General features: G+C 39.7%; 1 protein-coding gene across 1 annotated transcript in view; it reads left to right on the plus strand.

The window, feature by feature from the left end:
• The window catches only part of PKP2 (plakophilin 2), a 68278-nt gene that overhangs the window by 15541 nt on the left and 25388 nt on the right, over positions 1 to 27349 (plus strand). Inside the window, exons 2-4 of the mRNA XM_075855764.1 lie at positions 19602 to 19702; positions 22685 to 23361; positions 24550 to 24697. Of these exons, the coding sequence (XP_075711879.1) occupies positions 19602 to 19702; positions 22685 to 23361; positions 24550 to 24697 (926 nt within the window). The remainder of the gene's footprint in view (positions 1 to 19601; positions 19703 to 22684; positions 23362 to 24549; positions 24698 to 27349) is intronic.

Here is a 27349-nt window from a genome sequence, read left to right on the forward strand (position 1 = left end):
TTTCCCTACCAGGACGGTCATGTCGGCTTCCCTTAAGCCTGCAGCAGCGTCCAGCCTCTTCTGTACTCAGATAATTGTGCCATACAGTGCTAATATAATAGACATACATTGCCCATAGAAAGATAATCCTTTTGTTTGGCCAAGCTGAGCCCTAATAATAATGGAGCCGGTGTTGGCCAATAACTATCTAACGTCTACATGTACTAGTCCTCAATTTTTTTCTAATCCTCTCATGCACTCTTCACAGATAAGCCGCCCTATACATCTCCTATATAAACACAATGCAGGCAGATACGAGGCTGCAGAAGAAGGTGATCAGGGTCACAGGTTTATCGCCCCATTCATGGTCTGAAGGCCACGGGGCTAAATAGCTGCACTGATAAGTTTTCCACGAGACAGTCCGATTATTGGTAGAGTGGAGCAGACACCCGATTAGTCAATACTATTAATGAGGCCTCCAGCTTCTATCTTAGGATAAGAGATTAAAACGCGTGTTGCATTAGGACAATCTCTTTTTATGTGGCTGCCCCTGGCGATGAGCTGAGGAGCTCCTAAAGTCTTGAGCGTTTTTCTACAACCCACCCCCACTCCCCCCCCCCCCCCCCCCGTCTTCGATAAAGTCAACACACTCAATATTGCCCCTTGGGCCCAACAACTAAAGGCCCTTTTACACAGGCCAATTATCGGGCAAACGAGCATTCACAGAACTAAACAGGTGCAAGCAGGGCAACGATCAGCCCATGTGCGAGCTCGTTGATCGTATCGTTTTCGGCAGCACATATCCCTGTGTACACAGGGAGACGTGCTGCCGACATGATAAAAATGTACGGGGACAAGTGATCATCCCCATACAAGCTCCTTGTGAAAAAGGCAAACGAGTGGCGATCAACGAGCTGCCTCGCTGATCAGCGCTCGTTTACACGGCCCACGTCGACGCTAAGACTGCCCGATATTGACCGCAAGAACGAACTTGTTTGCTCCTTTCATAAGATGCTAGTATGGGGATGAGCGCGCGCTACTACGATCACTCGTCCCCATTAATTTCTATCATGTCGGCAGCGCGTCTCCCTGTTTACACACCAAGATGTGCTGCCGACAACCAGAATATTTTAGGCTGCTAAAACGATACGATCAGACGATGATCGCGCTCGTTTGCTCATTCATCGGCTGATCGTTGCCCGGTTTACACAGCGCAATGATCGGGAACGAGCCTTCTGTGAACACTCGTTTGCCCGATAATTGGCCCGTGTAAAAGGGCCTCAAGACCAAATACTCACAACCCTGCAGTTCAGATAGAAGGGCCCAGTGGTGGACGACTTCCATGGGAGAGAAATCTTGATTGAGACGTCCTTGAAGCCCTGATCCCCGTGTCGTTTCCGCATATACTTCTATATGGGTTCATTATCGGATAAGAAAACCTCCAATTTTTTATTATTGTATTTTAATTAGTTACTATACCTTAATAAAATAAATCCGAGCCTGAAACTGCAAATTGCTTTTATAATCGCGGTCTTCGTTGTTAGGCTTTTTCGTTTATTTGATGTGTCGTGTGAACAATGCCACAGATTTATGGCTTTACTTCATCAGCAAAATAATGAATCACATCGGTTGAAGGAAAACTGGTTTGTTGGTGGAAATTATTTGTGGTATGAGATCCAGCAAGGTCTATAAAACATTTCAGGGTTCACATGGACAAAGATGCTGTTTTCTAAATGAAACCTTCTAAAATGTGGCTCAAATCTTGAGTTCTACTATATATTATACTCCAGTCACCTCTAGAGCTGCATACAAAATTCAGAGCACTCTGCTGATAGACCCACCATTAATAGTTTAGCTACTATAATGTAATTAATTCAAAATGCAGCTGGCTCAGAAAGCCAAAAGAATAAGGCAATTAATAAAACCCTAAATCTGTAATTGAACCTGGTCTTACAGGATCAGATCAGAGACTGAGGGTTAAACATGATCTTGCAACACCCAGTTATATTTTGTGGGGTCCGGGATCTTGAAGATCATGGTTAACTCTCACTCTCAGATCTGATCTACGAAACAAAGACATAAAAGACATAAAAGAAAACTTAGTGGCCAACTCTCCCACCCTTTGTAGCCATTCTTAAAGACATAACCGGGATCATGGAAACTCCATTCTCTTGATAGGCGGAGGTTCCAGGGCAGAGACATCACCTAGGGATATGACATAAGTGTCTGTCATCCAAATACCCCTTAAAGGGAACCTGTCACCAGATTTGAACCCCACAAACCAACTCAATGGTAAGATTCACACCGATAAGATAAATCCAAGTTACCCATGTATTTAGCAGAGAGATGCTCTTTGTAGCCCTACATCACACTCGCTGATAGATGAGGGTCCTGAACAGAGTCCCATTTCTATTAACTCTGAATTTCCTAAAAGGATATCTGAAAATAGGTTTACAAATGAGACAACCCCGTTTTCTTTGGAAGAAATATCTAGCAAATTGGTAACTGATTAAGGATTAAACGATCACTGATAAAACCATCTTTATCAGTCATGTTTATTGTGATTATGGTCAGAACTTCCAAGGCGTAATAAAATTGTTTTATAGACCGGTTTCTGCTTGTGTTGGAATTAGGGCTCCTACGTTTTACCAATTTGAGGTCTTTGATACAAAAGATCATGGGTAACTCCCAATCTCTAATCTGATCCAGCAGCAGAAAGTATAGAGTGTAGAGTAGTCTGGTAATGTCAAAACGGAGCCCAAGAGGAACCAGACAGAGGGGAAGTTTCTTTCGGCCTGGTGTTGGCAGATATCTCGGAATTGTCAACCCTTAGTTGGTCCGGCTTGAGGACACAGGATGGTCTTTAATCCATTTGTCACTTCAGTAGCACTAAAAGTTTATAACTAGGTTCAAGGTGCATTTAGAAAGTTTATTTTCCTTTATAACTTTTATGGTGGCGCCGTTATTTTGAGAAGAACGTCCACAGAGGAATATTTTTTTTAAAATTAATTTATGGCTTCAATTGAAGATCCTCCCATGAGAGCACAAGAGAAGGTATCTGGACATGGGGCCAAGGCAGATCATGATAAAAGTTTTGCGTTAAAACTAAGTAAGTCATACTATACGTCGTCTCTGGTTTCTGAGCCCCTTGACCCAATCAGACAATTTTGTTTTTCAAAACCCCAAGAACCCGCGTCTATTCTTCCAACTGGGGCGCAGTCAGGTCTGCTCCTTATCCAAGCGGGAGGCCCCCAAATCTGCCTATACCCCTTCCCCCATCCTTCCAGGTACAGGGCATATGTTTGCTGAAGATATGGGACCACTTTTACCTTGGGTCCCTCTGAGGCTTCAACCAATGTCAACTGGATCTAATGAGCATTGCTTTTATGTCCCACCATAAACCATTTTAGATGGTTTATTCCAGATATATTTTTTATTTTATAAAATGTATTTTAATAGATTATTCCTTGTATCATTTTTATTATTATTAGTTATTTATTATAGATGTTTGCTCCAATAGATTTGAGTGACTAAATTAGTAAAATATAATCTCAGAATAGGACATCAAAATCAGATCGGTGGGGGTCTCACTCCCAGCACCCATGCCAATCAACTGATTGAAGGGGGTGCAGCTTTCGATGGCGTGAATCGGACTGTGCTGTAATACCCGACACGGCCACTGCGGCGCTGTGCCTAATCAATGCAGAGGAGGTGTTGCTTGCTGGAGTGCCGCAGCCCCTTTAGGCCGCTAATAGAAGAGGTTGCCGTTAGTCAGACCCCACCAATGTAATATTAATGGCCCATCCTAAGGACAGGCCATCAATGTTTATAGTCCTGGAAAACCCCTTTAATTATTACCATTTCCTTCTGAGCTGACATTTTTGGGTATTTTTCTGAAAACAGCTGGGCAAAACATTGAAAATGAAAAATAATTACTTTGACATTATGGTGGCATCCCGTAGAGAGCATTCAGACACGTATAGGTGCTTTTCAATGTTTTTAATAAGCTCGGAAAACCCCTTTAACCCAAAATCCTAAAATTCCCATAGGTTTATAAACCAGACCCCCACGTTTTCTTTGGAAGAAATTTCTAGGAAATTGGTAACTCATTAAGGGTTAAAAGATCACTGATGGTTGTAACGTTATCGGTCGTGTTTATTGTCATTATAATGTGATTATGGGAAAAATAAAAGGTTGTTTTTTAGACGTTTTCTCCCACCGGCCACGTTTCCTTATGTGTGGTCTCTAATACAGGACATCAGGAGTAAACGTGGCCATACATATTAATGTCGGCCAACCATGTAATGTGCTCGGAGGCCTCCCAACTTTTCCCCCGACGGCAGATGTTTGGTGGAAAGAAGGATCGGGCAGTTTGATTTCATGTTCTCAGGGGAGATAAGTTGCTGCCAGAGCTGCCTGACCGTGGATTACTCCCCCTGCCCATTCAGAATGCATGTTTATTGTGGGATCTGGGATCGGGAGGGTTATCTGTCCGCCTAATGTTTGTCTATGGCCAGCCTAACCCTCAATCCCTGATCCAAAGAGTAAAGAGCTGCGTGGGAATGTCTGTTTTGTGATCCTGCGCTAATAAATATTCTATATGTGGGTATTTGTAACGGGGGCCCTGCTCGCGGGTTCTTGGGTACGGGGTCTTGGCATGGGGAGATATTGATCACGTCGTAGGGGGGGGTTGATGTGCTATCAGTGCAGTTGTACGTGACTGAGTGCCACTCAGGCCATTTCTCACAGCATCCGAGTGACACCCAATCGTTTTCACTGACCCATTCACCCTAGCGGGTGAATTCGGTCCGTTTTCACTTTCCGATCCGTGGAAAGATAGGACATGCCTATCTTTCCACGCATCATGGACTGGACCCGGCCGGCACACACGGTCGTGTGCATAAAGCATTAGAAGGGGTCGCCCTCCTCTTTCTAACTCCTTAAAAGCCGCGGTCGCTACTGATCGTGGCATCTAAAGGGTTCAACGAGCGGGGTCGCGCTAGTTACAGTGAAGCCGACACTCCCGCGTTGGGCTTACAGGCTGAACCCGCTCCATATTTCCCCTACCCGGCTCTGATGTAGGTATATATCATTCGTCGGGAAGGGAGTTAATTGTTATTTCTATATTTCTGGCTAATCCTTATGACTACTGTATTACTGCTCCGTATATCCTTCAGGTTGTATATAGCTGTAACACGGTGCCAAGAGATGTCTATGGTGCCCTAATGTACCTCCAATTTCTTCGGCTGAGTTCACACTACCATCAGAAGCCTTCGTCGGCAGTTCCCTATTATTAGACGTCAAGAATAGAGAAGCATGCAGCGCAATTCTTCCCATCAAAATGACACCACAACGTTGCGTGATGGATCCGGCACCACCGTCATGGTTTCAACTATAGCCAAAACCATGACGGCAGTGTGAACGGAGCCTTAGGGAGGCCTATGGAGGCACGCATTCTTGTATTATAGTGTCATACTGAGCGCTATATGGCAGCACGTGGGGTGCATACTGTTCTGCAGTAATTTTTTTCTTGAGTTTTCGGATGAACGCGCGCTTGTTACGTAGTCGTTATTTGTAGCGCACTCGTTTCCTGTTCCTTTTTCTTATATAATAATAACCTTACATAATCACAGAGGATCAAATTCATCCGACACCCTGAGCCTGAGATCTTCATATTGATGACAAAGATGTAACAGACGTGCGGGGTCACCCGCTGCCCGTGATACCCGTCTTTTATATACCAAGTCCTATAGGAGATCGCTGTCCGATAGTAAATCCCTGTACAAATATCCGTAGGTAATACTTATATAAACGTCACCCCATCTCCTCCTTCCTCTACTGCCTTTCACTAAATCATGCGCCCAGCTCTGCTGCATCGTAATTATAGCCGCTGTGATTAGTGAAAGTTGTTGGTTTTTTATTTCTGAGGAATTTGTCTGTGACAGAAGCCGCGAGAAAGAGCAAGTGCATCAACATTAATATTAAAGGGATTATATGGTTTTATGTAACTGAAGCCTAATCATTCTATAATAAAAAGTCCTGCATTCTTTGTTTTATTTCCTCACTATTTTCAATATCTGTGCTTGCTGTCAGTGAATGGGGTCTTTCCTGTTTAGATCCAGAGGCTGAAAACCAGCTGTGATTTGTACTATGTATTCAGTGTAGAATATAACGACTATAATACTACTCCTATATACAAGAATATAACTACTATAATACTGCCCCTATATACAAGAATATAACTACTATAATACTGCCTCTATATACAAGAATATAACTACTATAATACTGCTCCCTATATACAAGAATATAACTACTATAATACTGCCCCTATATACAAGAATATAACTACTATAATACTGCTCCTATATACAAGAATATAACTACTATAACACTGCTCCTATATACAAGAATATAACTACTATAATACTGTCCCCTATATATACAAGAATATAACTACTCTATTACTGCCCCCTATATACAAGAATATAACTACTATAATACTGCTCCTATATACAAGAATATAACTACTATAATACTTCCCCCTATATACAAGAATATAACTACTATAATACTGCCCCCTATATACAAGAATATAACTACTATAATACTGCCCCCTATATACAAGAATATAACTACTATAATACTGCCCCCTATATACAAGAATATAACTACTATAATACTGCTCCTATATACAAGAATATAACTACTATAATACTGCTCCTATATACAAGAATATAACTACTATAACACTGCTCCTATATACAAGAATATAACTACTATAATACTGTCCCCTATATATACAAGAATATAACTACTCTATTACTGCCCCCTATATACAAGAATATAACTACTATAATACTGCCCCTATATACAAGAATATAACTACTATAATACTGCTCCCTATATACAAGAATATAACTACTATAATACTGCTCCTATATACAAGAATATAACTACTATAATACTTCCCCCTATATACAAGAATATAACTACTATAATACTACTCCTATATACAAGAATATAACTACTATAATACTGCTCCTATATACAAGAATATAACTACTATAATACTGCTCCTATATACAAGAATATAACTACTATAATACTGCTCCTATATACAAGAATATAACTACTATAATATTGCACCTATATACAAGACTATAACTACTATAATACTGCCCCCTATGGACAAGAATATAACTACTATAATACTGCCCCTATATACAAGAATATAACTACTATAATACTGCTCCTATATACAAGAATATAACTACTATAATACTGCCTCCTATATACAAGAATATAACTACTATAATACTGCCCCTATATACAAGAATATACCTACTATAATACTGCTCCTATATACAAGAATATAACTACTATAATACTGCCTCCTATATACAAGAATATAACTACTATAATACTGCCCCCTATATACAAGAATATAACTACTTTAAGGGCATGACCACACATGGCGGAATTCCTCCGCAACTGTCCGCATCAATGCCGCACAGAATCTGCGTTGCAGATTCTGCAGCGGATCTGCACAAAATGTGCAGAAAATTGATGCGGACTGGCCGCTGCGGACTGCAGGAAAAGTGCTTCCCTTCTCCCTATCAGTGCAGGATAGAGAGAAGGGACAGCACTTTCCCTAGTGAAAGGAAACGATTTTCATACTTACCGGCCGTTGTCTTGGTGACGCGTCCCTCCTTCGGCATCCAGCCCGACCTCCCTGGATGACGCGCCAGTCCATGTGACCGCTGCAGCCTGTGCTTGGCCTGTGATTGGCTGCAGCCGTCACTTACACTGAAACGTCATCCTGGGAGGCCGGACTGGAGACAGACGCAGGGAGTTCTCGGTAAGTATGAACTTATATGTTTTTTTACAGATACATGTATATTGGGATCGGTAGTCACTGTCCCGGGTGCAGAAACAGTTACTGCCGATCGCTTAACTCTTTCAGCACCCTGGACAGTGACTATTTACAGACGTCTCCTAGCAACGCTCCCGTCATTACGGGAGCCCCATTGACTTCCTCAGTCTGGCTGTAGACCTAGAAATACATAGGTCCAGCCAGAATGAAGAAATGTCAAGTTAAAAAAGCAAGACGTATCCGCAGCACACATGACATGTGCATGACAGCTGCGGACTTCATTGCGGAACTTTGAATCTCCATTGAAGTCAATGGAGAAATTCCGCCATGAGTCCGCCACTGCTCCGCAACAGACAGAGCATGCTGCGGACACCAAATTCCGCTCCGCAGCCTATGCTCCGCAGCGGAATTGTACGCATCGTGTAAACGAACACTGCTAATTTAAAGTGAAAGTCAATGGAGAAACGGCTCCGCTGCGGATTAACGCTGCGGAGTGTCCGCAGCGGAATTTAAGTGGAATTCCGCCATGTGTGAACCCGCCCTAATACTGCTCCCTATATACAAGAATATAACTACTATAATACTTCCCCCTATATACAAGAATATAACTACTATAATACTTCCCCCTATATACAAGAATATAACTACTATAATACTGCCCCCTATATACAAGAATATAAGTACTATAATACTGCTCCCTATATACAAGAATATAACTACTATAATACTGACCCTATATACAAGAATATAACTACTATAATACTGCCCCCTATATACAAGAATATAACTACTATAATACTGCCTCCTATATACAAGAATATAACTACTATAATACTGCTCCTATATACAAGACTATAACTACTATAATACTGCCCCCTATATACAAGGATATAACTACTATAACACTGCCCCCTATATACAAGAATATAACTACTATAAGGCTGGGTTGACACGTGGCGGAATTTCACTTAAATTCCGCTGCGGACACTCCGCAGCGTTAATCCGCAGCGGAGCCGTTTCTGCATTGACTTCCACTTCTATTTAGAAGTGTTAGTTTAAACGATGCGTAACATTCCGCTGCGGAGCATAGGCTGCGGAGCGGAATTTGGTGTCCGCAGCATGCTCTGTCTGTTGCGGAGCAGTGGCGGACTCATGGCGGAATTTCTCCATTGACTTCAATGGAGATTCTAAATTCCGCAATGAAGTCCGCAGCTGTCATGCACATGTTATGTGTGCTGCGGATACGTCTTGCTTTTTTGCCATGACATTTCTTCATTCTGGCTGGACCTATGTATTTCTAGGTCTACAGCCAGACTGAGGAAGTCAATGGGGCTCCCATAATGACGGGAGCGTTGCTAGGAGACGTCTGTAAATAGTCACTGTCAGGGTGCTGAAAGAGTTAAGCGATCGGCAGTAACTGTTTCTGCACCCGGGACAGTGACTACCGATCCCAATATACATGTATCTGTAAAAAATATATAAGTTCATACTTACCGAGAACTCCCTGCTTCTGTCTCCAGTCCGGCCTCCCAGGATGACGTTTCAGTCTAAGTGACGGCTGCAGCCAATCACAGGCCAAGGCACAGGCTGCAGCGGTCACATGGACTGGCGCGTCATCCAGGGAGGTCGGGCTGGACGCGTCACCAAGACAACGGCCGGTAAGTATGAAATTCTTTGACTTTCACTAGGGAAAGTGCTGTCCCTTCTCTCTATCCTGCACTGAATAGGGAGAAGGGAAGCACTTTTCCCGCAGTCCGCAGCAGCTAGTCCGCATCAATTTACTGCACATTTTGTGCAGATCCGCAGCAGAATCTGCAACGCAGATTCTGTGCGGCATTGATGCGGACAGTTGCGGAGGAAATCCGCCACGTGTGGTCATGCCCTTATACTGCCCCCTATATACAAGAATATAACTACAATAATACTGCCCCCTATATACAAGAATATAACTACTATAATACTGCCCCCTATATACAAGAATATAACTACTATAATACTGCCCCCTATATACAAGAATATAACTACAATAATACTGACCCTATATACAAGAATATAACTACTATAATACTGCTCCTATATACAAGAATATAACGACTATAATACTGCTCCTATATACAAGAATATACCTACTATAATACTGCTCTATATACAAGAATATAACTACTATAATACTGCCCCTATATAAAAGAATATAACTACTATAATACTGCCCCCTATATACAAGAATATAACTACAATAATACTGCCCCCTATATACAAGAATATAACTACTATAATACTGCCCCCTATATACAAGAATATAACTACTATAATACTGCTCCTATATACAAGAATATAACTACTATAATACTGCTCCTATATACAAGAATATAACTACTATAATACTGCTCCTATATACAAGAATATAACTACTATAATACTTCCCCTATATACAAGAATATAACTACTATAATACTGCCCCCTATATACAAGAATATAACTACTATAATACTGCTCCCTATATACAAGAATATAACTACTATAATACTGACCCTATATACAAGAATATAACTACTATAATACTGCCCCCTATATACAAGAATATAACTACAATAATACTGCCCCCTATATACAAGAATATAACTACTATAATACTGCCCCCTATATACAAGAATATAACTACTATAATACTGCCCCCTATATACAAGAATATAACTACAATAATACTGACCCTATATACAAGAATATAACTACTATAATACTGCCCCTATATACAAGAATATAACTACAATAATACTGCCCCCTATATACAAGAATATAACTACTATAATACTGCCCCCTATATACAAGAATATAACTACTATAATACTGCTCCTATATACAAGAATATAACTACTATAATACTGCTCCTATATACAAGAATATAACTACTATAATACTGCCCCTATATACAAGAATATAACTACTATAATACTGCCCCTATATACAAGAATATAACTACTATAATACTGCTCCTATATACAAGAATATAACTACTATAATACTGCCCCTATATACAAGAATATAACTACTATAATACTGCCCTATATACAAGAATATAACTACTATAATACTGCTCTTATATACAAGAATATAACTACTATAATACTGCCCCTATATACAAGAATATAACTACTATAATACTGCCCCCTATATACAAGAATATAACTACTATAATACTGCCTCCTATATACAAGAATATAACTACTATAATACTGCCCCTATATACAAGAATATAACTACTATAATAATACCCCCTATATACAAGAATATAACTACTATAATACTCCCCCTATATACAAGAATATAACTACGATAATACTGCCCCCTATATACAAGAATATAACTACTATAATACTGCTCCTATATACAAGAATATAACTACTATAATACTGCCCCCTATATACAAAAATATAACCACTATAATACTGCCCCCTATATACAAGAATATAACTACTATAATACTGCCCCTATATACAAGAATATAACTACTATAATACTGCCTCTATATACAAGAATATAACTACTATAATACTGCCCCTATATACAAGAATATATCTACTATAATACTGCCCCTATATACAAGAATATATCTACTATAATACTGCCCCCTATATACAAGAATATAACTACTATAATACTGCCCCCTATATACAAGAATATAACTACAATAATACTGCCCCCTATATACAAGAATATAACTACAATAATACTGCCCCCTATATACAAGAATATAACTACTATAATACTGCCCGCTATATACAAGAATATAACTACTATAATACTGCTCCTATATACAAGACTATAACTACTATAATACTGCTCCTATATACAAGAATATAACTACTATAATACTGCCCCCTATATACAAGAATATAACTACTATAATACTGTCCCCTATATACAAGAATATAACTACTATAAGGGTATGTGCACACACACTAATTACGTCCGTAATTGACGGACGTATTTCGGCCGCAAGTACCGGACAGAACACAGTGCAGGGAGCCTGGCTCCTAGCATCATACTTATGTTCGATGCTAGGAGTCCCTGCCTCGCTGCAGGACAACTGTCCCGTACTGTAATCATGTTTTCAGTACGCGACAGTTGTCCGGCAGCGAGGCAGGGACTCCTAGCATCGTACATAAGTATGATGCTAGGAGCCCGGCTCCCTGCACTGTGTTCGGTCCGGTACTTGCGGCCGAAATACGTCCGTCAATTACGGACGTAATTAGTGTGTGTGCACATACCCTAATACTGCCCCATATATACAAGAATATAACTACTATAATACTGCCCCTATATACAAGAATATAACTACTATAATACTTCTCCTATATACAAGAATATAACTACTATAATAATACCCCCTATATACAAGAATATAACTACTATAATACTCCCCCTATATACAAGAATATAACTACGATAATACTGCCCCCTATATACAAGAATATAACTACTATAATACTGCTCCTATATACAAGAATATAACTACTATAATACTGCCCCCTATATACAAAAATATAACCACTATAATACTGCCCCCTATATACAAGAATATAACTACTATAATACTGCCCCTATATACAAGAATATAACTACTATAATACTGCCTCTATATACAAGAATATAACTACTATAATACTGCCCCTATATACAAGAATATATCTACTATAATACTGCCCCTATATACAAGAATATATCTACTATAATACTGCCCCCTATATACAAGAATATAACTACTATAATACTGCCCCCTATATACAAGAATATAACTACAATAATACTGCCCCCTATATACAAGAATATAACTACAATAATACTGCCCCCTATATACAAGAATATAACTACTATAATACTGCCCGCTATATACAAGAATATAACTACTATAATACTGCTCCTATATACAAGACTATAACTACTATAATACTGCTCCTATATACAAGAATATAACTACTATAATACTGCCCCCTATATACAAGAATATAACTACTATAATACTGTCCCCTATATACAAGAATATAACTACTATAAGGGTATGTGCACACACACTAATTACGTCCGTAATTGACGGACGTATTTCGGCCGCAAGTACCGGACAGAACACAGTGCAGGGAGCCTGGCTCCTAGCATCATACTTATGTTCGATGCTAGGAGTCCCTGCCTCGCTGCAGGACAACTGTCCCGTACTGTAATCATGTTTTCAGTACGCGACAGTTGTCCGGCAGCGAGGCAGGGACTCCTAGCATCGTACATAAGTATGATGCTAGGAGCCCGGCTCCCTGCACTGTGTTCGGTCCGGTACTTGCGGCCGAAATACGTCCGTCAATTACGGACGTAATTAGTGTGTGTGCACATACCCTAATACTGCCCCATATATACAAGAATATAACTACTATAATACTGCCCCTATATACAAGAATATAACTACTATAATACTTCTCCTATATACAAGAATATAACTACTATAATACTGCCCCCTATATACGAGAATATATCTACTATAATACTGCCCCCTATATACAAGAATATAACTACTATAATACTGCCCCTATATACAAGAATATAACTACTATAATACTGCCCCTATATACAAGAATAGAACTACTATAATACTGCCTCCTATATACAAGAATATAACTACTATAATACTGCCCCTATATACAAGAATATAACTACTATAATACTGCTCCTATATACAAGAATATAACTACTATAATACTGCCTCCTATATACAAGAATATAACTACTACAATACTGCCCCTATATACAAGAATATAACTACTATAATACTGCTCCTATATACAAGAATATAACTACTATAATACTGCCCCTATATACAAGAATATAACTACTATAATACTGCCCCTATGTACAAGAATATAACTACTATAATACTGCCCCTATATACAAGAATATAACTACTATAATACTGCCCCTATATACAAGAATATAACTGCTGTAATACTGCCCCCTATATACAAGAATATAACTACTATAATACTGCTCCTATATACAAGAATATAACTACTATTATACTGCTCCTATATACAAGAATATAACTACTATAATACTGCCCCCTATATACAAGAATATAACTACTATAATACTGCTCCTATATACAAGAATATAACTACTATAATACTGCTCCTATATACAAGAATATAACTACTATAATACTGCCCCTATATACAAGAATATAACTACTATTATACTGCTCCTATATACAAGAATATAACTACTATAATACTGCCCCCTATATACAAGAATATAACTACTATAATACTGCTCCTATATACAAGAATATAACTACTATAATACTGCTCCTATATACAAGAATATAACTACTATAATACTGCCCCCTATATACAAGAATATAACTACTATAATACTGCCCCCTATATACAAGAATATAACTACTATAATACTGCCCCCTATATACAAGAATATAACTACTATAATACTGCCCCCTATATACAAGAATATAACTACTATAATACTGCCCCCTATATACAAGAATATAACTACTATAATACTGCCCCCTATATACAAGAATATAACTACTATAATACTGCCCCCTATATACAAGAATATAACTACTATAATACTGCCCCCTATATACAAGAATATAACTCCTATAATACTGCCCCCTATATACAAGAATATAACTACTATAATACTGCCCCCTATATACAAGAATATAACTACTATAATACTGCCCCCTATATACAAGAATATAACTACTATAATACTGCCCCCTATATACAAGAATATAACTACTATAATACTGCCCCTATATACAAGAATATAACTACTATAATACTGCCCCCTATATACAAGAATATAACTACTATAATACTGCCCCTATATACAAGAATATAACTACTATAATACTGCCCCCTATATACAAGAATGTAACTACTATAATAGTGCTCCTATATACAAGAATATAACTACTATAATACTGCCCCCTATATACAAGAATATAACTACTATAATATTGCCCCCTATGTACAAGAATATAACTACTATAATACTGTCTCCTATATACAAGAATATAACTACTATAATGCTGCTCCTATATACAAGAATATAACTACTATAATACTGCCCCTATATACAAGAATATAACTACTATAATACTGCCCCTATATACAAGAATATAACTACTATAATACTGCCCCTATATACAAGAATATAACTACTATAATACTGCCCCCTATATACAAGAATATAACTACTATAATACTGCCTCCTATATACAAGAATATAACTACTATAATACTGCCCCTTATATACAAGAATATAACTACTATAATACTGCCCCCTATATACAAGAATATAACTACTATAATACTGCCCCTATATACAAGAATAAAAATACTACTATAATACTGCCCCTATATACAAGAATATAACTACTATAATACTGCCACTATATACAAGAATATAACTACTATAATACTGCCCCCTATATACAAGAATATAACTACTATAATACTGCCCCCTATATACAAGAATGTAACTACTATAATAGTGCTCCTATATACAAGAATGTAACTACTATAATACTGCCCCTATATACAAGAATATAACTACTATAATACTGCCCCCTATATACAAGAATGTAACTACTATAAGGGCATGACCACACATGGCGGAATTCCTCCGCAACTGTCCGCATCAATGCCGCACCTAATCCGGGTTGCGGATTACGGCTGCGGATCTGCACAAAATGTGCAGAAAATTGATGCGGACTAGCTGCTGCGGACTGCGGGAAAAGTGCTTCCCTTCTCCCTATCAGTGCAGGATAGAGAGAAGGGACAGCACTTTCCCTAGTGAAAGTAAAAGAAATTCATACTTACCGCCCGTTGTCTTTATGACGCGTCCCTCCTTCGGCATCCAGCCCGACCTCCCTGGATGACGCGCCAGTCCATGTGACCGCTGCAGCCTGTGCTTGGCCTGTGATTGGCTGCAGCCGTCACTTACACTGAAACGTCATCCTGGGAGGCCGGACTGGAGACAGAAACAGGGAGTTCTCGGTAAGTACGAACTTCATTTTTTTTTACAGATACATGTATATTGGGATCGGTAGTCACTGTCCCGGGTGCAGAAACAGTTACTGCCGATCGCTTAACTCTTTCAGCACCCTGGACAGTGACTATTTACTGACGTCTCCTAGCAACGCTCCCGTCATTACGGGAGCCCCATTGACTTCCTCAGTCTGGCTGTAGACCTAGAAATACATAGGTCCAGCCAGAATGAAGAAATGTCAAGTAAAAAAAGCAAGACGCATCCGCAGCACACATGACATGTGCATGACAGCTGCGGACTTCATTGCGGAACTTTGAATCTCCATTGAAGTCAATGGAGAAATTCCGCCATGAGTCCGCCACTGCTCCGCAACAGACAGAGCATGCTGCGGACACCAAATTCCGCTCCGCAGCCTATGCTCCGCAGCGGAATTGTACGCATCGTGTAAACGAACACTGCTAAATTAAAGTGAAAGTCAATGTAGAAACGGCTCCGCTGCGGATTAACGCTGCGGAGTGTCCGCAGCGGAATTTAAGTGCAATTCCGCCATGTGTGAACCCGCCCTTATAGTGCTCCTATATACAAGAATATAACTACTATAATACTGCCCCTATATACAAGAATATAACTACTATAATACTGCCCCCTATATACAAGAATATAACTACTATAATACTGCCCCCTATATACAAGAATGTAACTACTATAATAGTGCTCCTATATACAAGAATATAACTACTATAATACTGCCCCTATATACAAGAATATAACTACTATAATACTGCCCCCTATATACAAGAATATAACTACTGTAATACTGCTCCTATATACAAGAATATAACTACTGTAATACTGCTCCTATATACAAGAATATAACTACTATAATACTGCCCCTATATACAAGAATATAGCTACTATAATACTGCTCCTATATACAAGAATATAACTACTATAATACTGCTCCTATATACAAGAATATAACTACTATAATACTGCCTCCTATATACAAGAATATAACTACTACAATACTGCCCCTATATACAAGAATATAACTACTATAATACTGCCCCTATGTACAAGAATATAACTACTATAATACTGCCCCTATATACAAGAATATAACTACTATAATACTGCCCCTATATACAAGAATATAACTGCTGTAATACTGCCCCCTATATACAAGAATATAACTACTATAATACTGCTCCTATATACAAGAATATAACTACTATTATACTGCTCCTATATACAAGAATATAACTACTATAATACTGCCCCCTATATACAAGAATATAACTACTATAATACTGCTCCTATATACAAGAATATAACTACTATAATACTGCTCCCTATATACAAGAATATAACTACTATAATACTGCTCCTATATACAAGAATATAACTACTATAATACTGCCCCTATATACAAGAATATAACTACTATAATACTGCCCCTATATACAAGAATATAACCACTATAATACTGCTCCCTATATACAAGAATATAACTACTATAATACTGCTCCTATATACAAGAATATAACTACTATAATACTGCCCCTATATACAGGAATATAACTACTATAATACTGCCCCCTATATACAAGAATATAACTACTATAATACTGCTCCCTATATACAAAAATGTAACTACTATAATACTGCTCCTATATACAAGAATGTAACTACTATAATACTGCTCCTATATACAAGAATATAACTACTATAATACTGCCCCTATATACAAGAATATAACTACTATAATACTGCCGCCTATATACAAGAATATAACTACTATAATACTGCTCCTATATACAAGAATATAACTACTATAATACTGCCCCCTATATACAAGAATATAACTACTATAATACTGCCCCTATATACAAGAATATAGCTACTATTATACTGCTCAATATATACAAGAATATAACTACTATAATACTGCCCCTGTATACAAGAATATAACTATTATAATACTGCTCCCTATATACAAGAATATAACTACTATACTACTGCCCCTATATACAAGAATATAACTACTATACTACTGCCTCCTATATACAAGAATATAACTACTATACTACTGCCCCTATATACAAGAATATAACTACTATACTACTGCCTCCTATATACAAGAATATAACTACTATACTACTGCCCCCTATATACAAGAATATAACTACTATACTACTGCCTCCTATATACAAGAATATAACTACTATAATACTGCCCCCTATATACAAGAATATAACTACTATAATACTGCTCCTATATACAAGAATATAACTACTATAATATTGCTCCTATATACAAGAATATAACTACTATAATACTGCCTCCTATATACAAGAATATAACTACTATACTACTGCCTCCTATATACAAGAATATAACTACTATAATACTGCCCCCTATCTACAAGAATATAACTATTATAATACTGCTCCTATATAAAAGAATATAACTATTATAATACTGCCCCTATATACAAGAATATAACTACTATAATACTGCCTCCTATATACAAGAATATAACTACTATACTACTGCCTCCTATATACAAGAATATAACTACTATAATACTGCCCCCTATATACAAGAATATAACTACTATAATACTGCCCCCCTATATACAAGAATATAACTACTATAATACTGCTCCTATATACAAGAATATAACTACTATAATACTGCCCCTATATACAAGAATATAACTACTATAATACTGCTCCTATATACAAGAATATAACTACTATAATACTGCCTCTATATACAAGAATATAACAAGGGAGTGCCCTATAAGTAGCAATGGCCTTCCTATAAATCATTCCTTGGTGTACATGGGAACGTTATAGTGTTATAATATCTCTGCTTGCATTGAGTTGTTTTCATAGATAAACATGTAGTAAACTCCATAAATATGTTCTCAAGGTTTAATTTAAACAATGCCGATCTGCAAAAATGTGAGCGATGCTGCTGTGCCGGGTTTCTAGAAGGTCCGTGCACCTGTTCATTGCTGGAGGTGACGGCGGGTTTGCGGTCTGTATGGGATGTCGCCTTTATGTTGCGTTTTGCTGTATATCACATTGCTCTATCCCTGTATTACTCAACAATAAAACGACTTGTGTCTCCTGGATCTGCCTAATCTTCTAGGAGGGGGAAGAATTTCGGGATTAGAAGATCACAATATACTGTATATACGCATTGTATCCTGTAGTAACTAAACACTACACACAATAACATGGCACATTATATCTGCCGCATTCTTTACAAGATAAAGTGATGGAGATAGATACGGTTTATGCCGTTCCCTTATATATTATAGCCGGTTCCGTTTTCATTCGGGACTCGGTAATATACACAGGGAGATTCTGGCGTATCAAATGTCTTCTGTTTACCACTTGACTATTCAAATACACGTCCGCATGAAACCGGATAGATAAGAATGAGCGCAGTAAGGCAAGCGCACGCCCTCAGGCGACTTTATTCTCGTTCTGCATATTCTCCTGAATTTGTTTCTATCACATACTTCTTAAAGGGGAATGTCACTCAGTACCGATCACTTTAGTACCGTTGATCAAATGATCAACAAAAAATACGTAATAAAAATATGTGATAAAAAATAAATATGTAATAAAAATATGTGATAAAAGAAAAAATTAATATTCATTTCCTTTTTCTTCAGGGACAATTCACCGATCCATGATCGTCCCCGATCAGGCGCTTCACAGCACGATTCTGCACAGAGACACAATGAGATCTCCTTCTAAATATGACAGCATGAAGGTAAGTGAACAGCTGTCATCTGGGGTCAACTGACACAAGAAGTGGAGCGGCTGTCCACAGCAGCCTATCAAATCCCTTCTTTCATCTTCCAGATAGAAATGTAAAACAGAATACAGTAAATTTGTGAAAACTGTCTTTTATTATCGTCTAGACCTGAGATACGATCACACTAAGTTATAGGCCCAAAGCCTGAGACTGCACTACTGCGAGATTCCCATGACCACACATCTCCTCCTGATTTGTCAAGTGCCGTGTTGTCATGGAGACCTTGCGTGGGTCCAAATCACCAAATACGATAATGTTGCCACATATCTACGACTGCCGCGGATGTAGATATTGATGTAGATGGGGATTTGGATCCACACAACATATTCATAGCATATACGATAAATGTTTGATTGGTCTGATCTATGTCACCCATTGTACAGATTAGATACAGTGATACGTCATCTCTGGGTGGTCCCAGAAGTCAGACCCCCACCAGTCAATGCAGCTATTCACAGGGCTATACTTAGGCCCTGTTCACACTGAGTTTTTTTGCAGGCAGAAAATTGTGCCTCAAAATTGCGGCCGGAATTTTGAGGCAGATTTTGACTTGCCTGCACGCCGTTTTCTGCGTTTTTCACTACGCTTTTCACTGCGTTTTTCTCCCGGTCTTTGAGCGCCGCGGGCAAAAAACGCTTTCTCTACCTCCCATTAATGTCAATGGGAGGTCAGAGACGTAAACACCTGGAATCAATGGGAGGCGTTTTCTAACGTTTTTTAGCGCGTTTTCCGATGGGGTTTCTGCGTCAAAAAAACTTCAATGTCAACTGGCCGTAAAAGTATTGACCCCATAGACATCAGTGGAGCCTGTACACACATCATCTGGTAGATGGACCCAATAGGCCGAGAAATTGTGATCCATAGTCCGCTCTGAATAGTCCGAATATTTCAATCGGCTCATAAACGGGGCATGTTCACACGGCGCTTAAAAAGAAATAAACAATACTTGTAAACGTGTCAAATGCGCTAGCGTTTCTTGTAGAGCGCTTTTTAAAATACAGGCGTTTTCCGTGTGTTTTTTCTTTAGGTTTTTTGTTCTCACTTTTTTATTTTTTTGGCGTGTAATTAGGACTCCCATTGACTATGGGAACATTTGGCACGTTTTTTGGCGCATTAGAATAGTCCATGAATTTACCTGAAAAAAACTCCTGATTTTCTGCCGTTTTTTTTTAGCAACTCGTGTTTTTCGCAGTGTTTTTCTGGCCGTTTTTGGAGCTGTTTTTCTACAGAGTCAATGAAAAATGGCTCCAAAAGTCGGCTTAAGAAGTGGCATGCTCTTTCTTGCTGCGGTTCCGCCTCTGACCTCCCATTGAAATCAATAGGAGGCAGAGAAAGCGTTTTTTTTGCCTGTGGCGCTCAATGGCCGCGGGCAAAAAACGCTGCAAAAAAAGTGCAGGCAGGTCGAAATCTTTCCGCTTTCTCTGCCTGCCAAAAAACTCTGTGTGAACAGGGCCTGAGATGAAGCCAAGAAACCACATTCTTCAGTGATTGTGGATGTTGTCTGAGCATCGGGTTACGTCTCAGTCATTTGTCCCTTATTCAGTGGCCCCTGAAGAAAGAAAACATTCCTCCGGGCGATCAGACACACCTATAGCTTCTGAATGTTTACATACCAGGAGAAATGGGCCGAGACGACTCAACCCGCATGTCCAGACCATAGGAAAGAAGAAGAGCGATTACACAGGGATTCCACGAAAATCCCTATAACGACATTCAGTCCACTCCACGTGTCCGTGTGTAACGTGGGTTCGGGGGGTGTACGGCCTTATGCAGTTGTAAGAATGGTGTGAAGTAGGGGTCTGTAAGGCCTAGTAGGCCGCAAATCGCCGACTGCCTGCTACATGTGGGAAGGCTCCTGCCCGTAAACAGAACTGCTCACCCAACTTCCACACACCATCATGCGGAGGCTCCTGCCCGTCACCTGCAGTCCCCCCCCCCCCCAAGACCACAGGACCAACAGGGCGCCATCGGTCTCCAGCGGATCCACTCACTCCTCCGACGCCGCTCTACCCGTCTCCAAGGTCTGTCACTGAACATTGGTTGGTAGGAACACAGTCGTATTAGAGAATAGGAGACTGCGCCATTGTGACGACACGACGTAGCCACACTGCCGCCATTACCCTGGTATGGTGCAGCAAATGCCGCCAAAATGTCGCCGGAGCTGTGCGTATGTCACAGTGCGTCATATATGTATAACGCCAACATCGTTCAAATGCCGTTACAGACCCAAAATACAATGGAGTCCCCTGGTGGGAATTTTTCCCCCTTACCCTTACAAATGTGTCAGTGTCCTGTACCCCAAGTGTCAGTCATTATTCTGCCCCCCAAGTGTCAGTCATTATTCTGCCCCCCAAGTGTCAGTCATTATTTTGCCCCCCAAGTGTCGGTCCCATTGTTCTTCCTCCCAAGTGTCAGTCCCATTGTTCTTCCTCCCAAGTGTCGGTCCCATTGTTCTTCCTCCCAAGTGTCGGTCCCATTGTTCTTCCTCCCAAGTGTCGGTCCCATTGTTCTTCCTCCCAAGTGTCGGTCCCATTGTTCTTCCTCCCAAGTGTCGGTCCCATTGTTCTTCCTCCCAAGTGTCGGTCCCATTGTTCTTCCTCCCAAGTGTCGGTCCCATTGTTCTTCCTCCCAAGTGTCGGTCCCATTGTCCTGCCCCCCAAGTGTCGGTCCCATTGTCCTGCCCCCCAAGTGTCGGTCCCATTGTCCTGCCCCCCAAGTGTCGGTCCCATTGTCCTTCCCGCCAAGTGTCGGTCCCATTGTCCTGCCCGCCAAGTGTCAGGGTACAGGACAATGACACGCCATGTCACATCTCCAGTGCTGAGAAACTCCAGGGACATTTATATACATACGTGTGACTGATCTCTGTATCTTGTCTTGTAAAGCTGTATTTTTTTGTTTTGTTACTGACCCTTTCAATCTAATTTTTTTTATTTGCAGAACTATACGTCATCGCTGCATGAGAACGGTTGGGGTGGTGGTCACTCGCAATATGCTCAGCGAACACAGGAAAATGGATGGGCCAAAAGTTATTCATCCTACAATCAATGGGGTAGCGAGCAGGACTCCAGCCAGAGAAGACCTATGGTGAGGAGGGATATCTCCCCAGAAAGACAAGGCACAGGAATGGGCGCCTATGAGCAAAGGAAAAACGCCACCGTCAGCCTGAAATATCAGGAGTCCCGACCAAACGTGTCCACCATACGATACTCTCGCTCCGAGTTTGGTCATGGCACTAGACAACGGCAAAGCACCGTGAAAAAGTCCACCCAGTCTGACCAAGATTCAGTGTTCATAAATAGTGTCCCCACCAGTCCCGTCAGACCCTACAACCAACAGAGGAACAGCCGCAGTATGGATAACCTCATAGAGAAGAAGCATTACCAGTTCCAACCTGTCGGAGGCGTCGGTCGAGTTAAGTCCCAAATTATGTCTAATAGATTCGACACACAGCAGACCAACCGGAAGTATTCCACCTACCAAAAAGAGTACATCCAGTCCCCTACAGCAGTCGGTGGCATCGACGTAGCTGGAAAGAGAGCTACAATGACGGCCGCGATGGCAGCCGGTGGAAATATTACGCAATATGATGCTGGACACCTAGACACACGTGTGAGGTAAGCTCGTGGTATCATGTCCACGTGGATGTATCGGGCTATATTTTTCCATTACAAATAGTGTGGTCCAATGGCCTAATGGACATCTAGCCATGGCAGGCCTGGGGGCCTTTGTTAGTTCCCCGGCTGCCATGGCAGCCCATCGGCACCCGGTAATCGTGTCACCTCCTCCCTATGTCAAACCTTTAAGGTGCCATATTAGGGCATATGGGGGCAATAGAGGGGGTCGATCTATGAGCCGCAGCATGAAGTCCCAAAGTAACGGTGTCTCCCGACCTGGCGGACCCGGCCAATCCATGTTCTACCATTGCCGGCATGTGATATTACGTTGACAAGCTACTTTACCCCTTTATTTGCTGTCAGAACAGTCACAATCCATCCGAAATGTCATGTCTGGTTACTATGAATACATTGCCTAACAACCAGTCTTTTCAGTGTGTTGTCAGGCAGCACTTTCCCTAGCAACCAGTCTGACCCAGATGACTCAGATCTACAGCGCTGGGCAGGACCTAAACTAGGCTTTCCTGGAGCGCTTACATTTCGGTGGAGAACCTCTTTAAAGTGTCCTTCATTCGCCATATTAAAACATATCCTACGTATATGTCGGATGAACAGTCGACCAACCGCGCATAACTGAAACCAGGGTCGGACTAAGGCCTCATGCACACGTCCATGCAGTATTTACGGTCAGTAAATATTACACGGACAAGCCGCAGAGTGTCATCCGCGTTTGCGGACCGCGCTCTCCGTAATAAGTATAGGAGCACGGTCCGTAAATGTGAAAAAAAGGACATGTCCTATTTATGCAGCCCGGACACAACGCACGTAAAAATACGGGAAGAAATACAGATTACGGATCGGTAATTGCGGATAAAAACTACGGACGTGTGCACGAGGCCTTAGTGTGGATGGTATGGTTGGCGGTATCTATTATTAATGACCCCCTTCTCCTGCCCTACAATATAGTGCCCAACTAATAGAGTTCCTAAATAACTCTGCCTAATGTGGGTTTGGGGGTTCAGACCACCAATCAGCCTAGTGCGCCCCTTCAGTAATGACCGATGATGCGGCCTTGGCTCCAGCTCAGGTCGCACACCCCTAAGGCCGACCGTAGATGCAAAACTATAGGATATGCAGTTTTCCAAAATTCGGCGTCCTCCTTTAGTAACGCGTCATCGTGTGTTTCAGCTCCGCCCCGGTGACATCAGAGGTGCAGATGACTCTGGAGAGAGCTGTGAGTTTGCTGCAGAACGATACTACCTCTGCTTACTGGTTGACGGCGGCAGCAAGTTACATACAGCATGAATGTTTCCAAAAAGCCGAGTCCAGGAAAAAGGTACGGGTACCTGCGGGGGAGGGCTGGGTCTCGGTACGGTTGTGATCTGAAGTCATTGTGCAACTCGCCAGTTCCAGCAAAGTGCTTCACATATAAAACACTAAGTGACTAATTCCAATCATAAACTTCCCGTTTCGGAGGAACTATTAAAAAGTTTCCACCAAATTAAAATAATTCCTGATAAAAAAACAAACAAAAAAAAAACCATCCCATTCATATCCAGGAGGGAGACAGGAACAAACGCAGAAATTTATGGGGGGATTTCTACGGAGGTTCGGTGCCCAGACAGCAAAATTCCCCCCTCCATGCCCTATTATACCCCTCTGCCAACTTTTGACCTGTAATACATCACACATTTTTACATCGGGTGGTTTAGGGTTTAGTGATAGGATTCCTGTGATCTTGCTGGGGGGTCTGCAGGGGTTTAATGGTTAATATCTCAGGTGGTCTAGGGGGAGGAAGCGGTTAATGTTTACCTACATTATCCATGGTGGTCAAGGATGGTTATGGGTTAACATCTAATATTCCAGCTAGTTTAGATTTTAAAACCTTGTGGTCTAAGGTGGGGAAGGGGTTAATATTGATCTCTGGGTATTAGGAAACTCCACTTTTTTTTGCCCGTGACCGCCATAAGCGCCAAAAATCCATTAGAGATATCTGAAATGTGAGAGAGTGATATAGATATTAGACAGATAGGATCGACCTATAGGGAGTAGCAGTCCCACCCAGTCCTGGTCCCTAAGGGGACCCAAAGAAGATACCAGGGTTATAAATGATGCTTGGTAGGTGAGGTCCTGTTATAGATATTGTGCTGGGCCTCCGGAGATATGAAATAGATATTAGATAGATAGATAGATAGATAGATAGATAGATAGATAGATAGATAGATAGATAGATAGATAGATAGATAGATAGATAGATAGATAGATAGATATTAGATAGATAGATAGATATTAGATAGATAGATAGATAGATAGATAGATAGATAGATAGATAGATAGATAGATAGATAGATAGATAGATAGATAGATAGATAGATAGATAGATAGATAGATAGATAGATAGATAGATAGATAGATAGATAGATAGATGATACATAGATAGATAGATATGAGATAGATAGATAGATAGATATGAGATAGATAGATATGAGATAGATAGATATGAGATAGATATGAGATAGATAGATAGATAGATAGATATGAGATAGATAGATATGAGATAGATAGATATGAGATAGATAGATATGAGATAGATAGATATGAGATAGATAGATATGAGATAGATAGATATGAGATAGATAGATATGAGATAGATAGATATGAGATAGATAGATAGATAGATAGATAGATAGATAGATAGATAGATAGATAGATAGATAGATAGATAGATAGATAGATAGATAGATAGATAGATAGATAGATAGATAGATAGATAGATAGATAGATAGATAGATAGATATGAGATAGATAGATAGATAGATATGAGATAGATAGATATGAGATAGATAGATATGAGATAGATAGATATGAGATAGATAGATAGATATGAGATAGATAGATATGAGATAGATAGATAGATATGAGATAGATAGATATGAGATAGATAGATAGATATGAGATAGATAGATATGAGATAGATAGATATGAGATAGATAGATATGAGATAGATAGATAGATATGAGATAGATAGATAGATAGATAGATAGATAGATAGATAGATAGATAGATAGATAGATAGATAGATAGATAGATATGAGATAGATATGAGATAGATATGAGATAGATATGAGATAGATATGAGATAGATATGAGATAGATAGATAGATAGATAGATAGATAGATAGATAGATAGATAGATAGATAGATAGATAGATAGATAGATAGATAGATAGATAGATAGATAGATAGATAGATAGATAGATAGATAGATAGATATGAGATAGATAGATATGAGATAGATAGATATGAGATAGATAGATAGATAGATAGATAGATAGATAGATAGATAGATAGATAGATAGATAGATAGATAGATAGATAGATAGATAGATAGATAGATAGATAGATAGATAGATATGAGATAGATAGATAGATAGATATAGATATGAGAGACTTGAAAGATAGAAAAAATAGATTTTCTTTTAAATTGACTTTCCTTTCGGCACCGGCAGTAATCCTCCTCCTGAGCTCTACAGGTGACGTGATTTAGTTTGATCGGATGACTGGAATGTCACAGCAGGACTGTATCTCTAGGAGGGGCACTCGGCTAGTTGGTCAGGAGCAGCGTGTAATCCCTTCTGGAATTCAGAGAGTAATCCAAAGTTCAGGGCAAAAACAGTTCATCTCGGCTTGTGGTTGTGTTTTGTTTTTTGTTTTTTTTGGGGGGGGGGGACGTGGTGTTTGTGCTGCACATTGCTCATCAGTGTAGTGTTGTGTCCTTTATGTCACATAATGTTACTATTGTGTGATATCTTAAAGGAGACCTGTCACCAGGATGGCGGCAATGTCCTATCGAGTTTCAAAGGGGTTGTTTTATTTTTATTAATTTTTTAAATTTTAATTTACCCTATTAGGGAATTTTGTCGATACGGCAGGCCCCTATTTCAGGACCCTCATTTATTAACCAGAGTAGAGGGCGGCTAAAAAGAGA

This window comes from Rhinoderma darwinii, chromosome 3 (assembly GCF_050947455.1).
Source record: "Rhinoderma darwinii isolate aRhiDar2 chromosome 3, aRhiDar2.hap1, whole genome shotgun sequence".
NCBI lineage: Eukaryota > Metazoa > Chordata > Amphibia > Anura > Rhinodermatidae > Rhinoderma > Rhinoderma darwinii.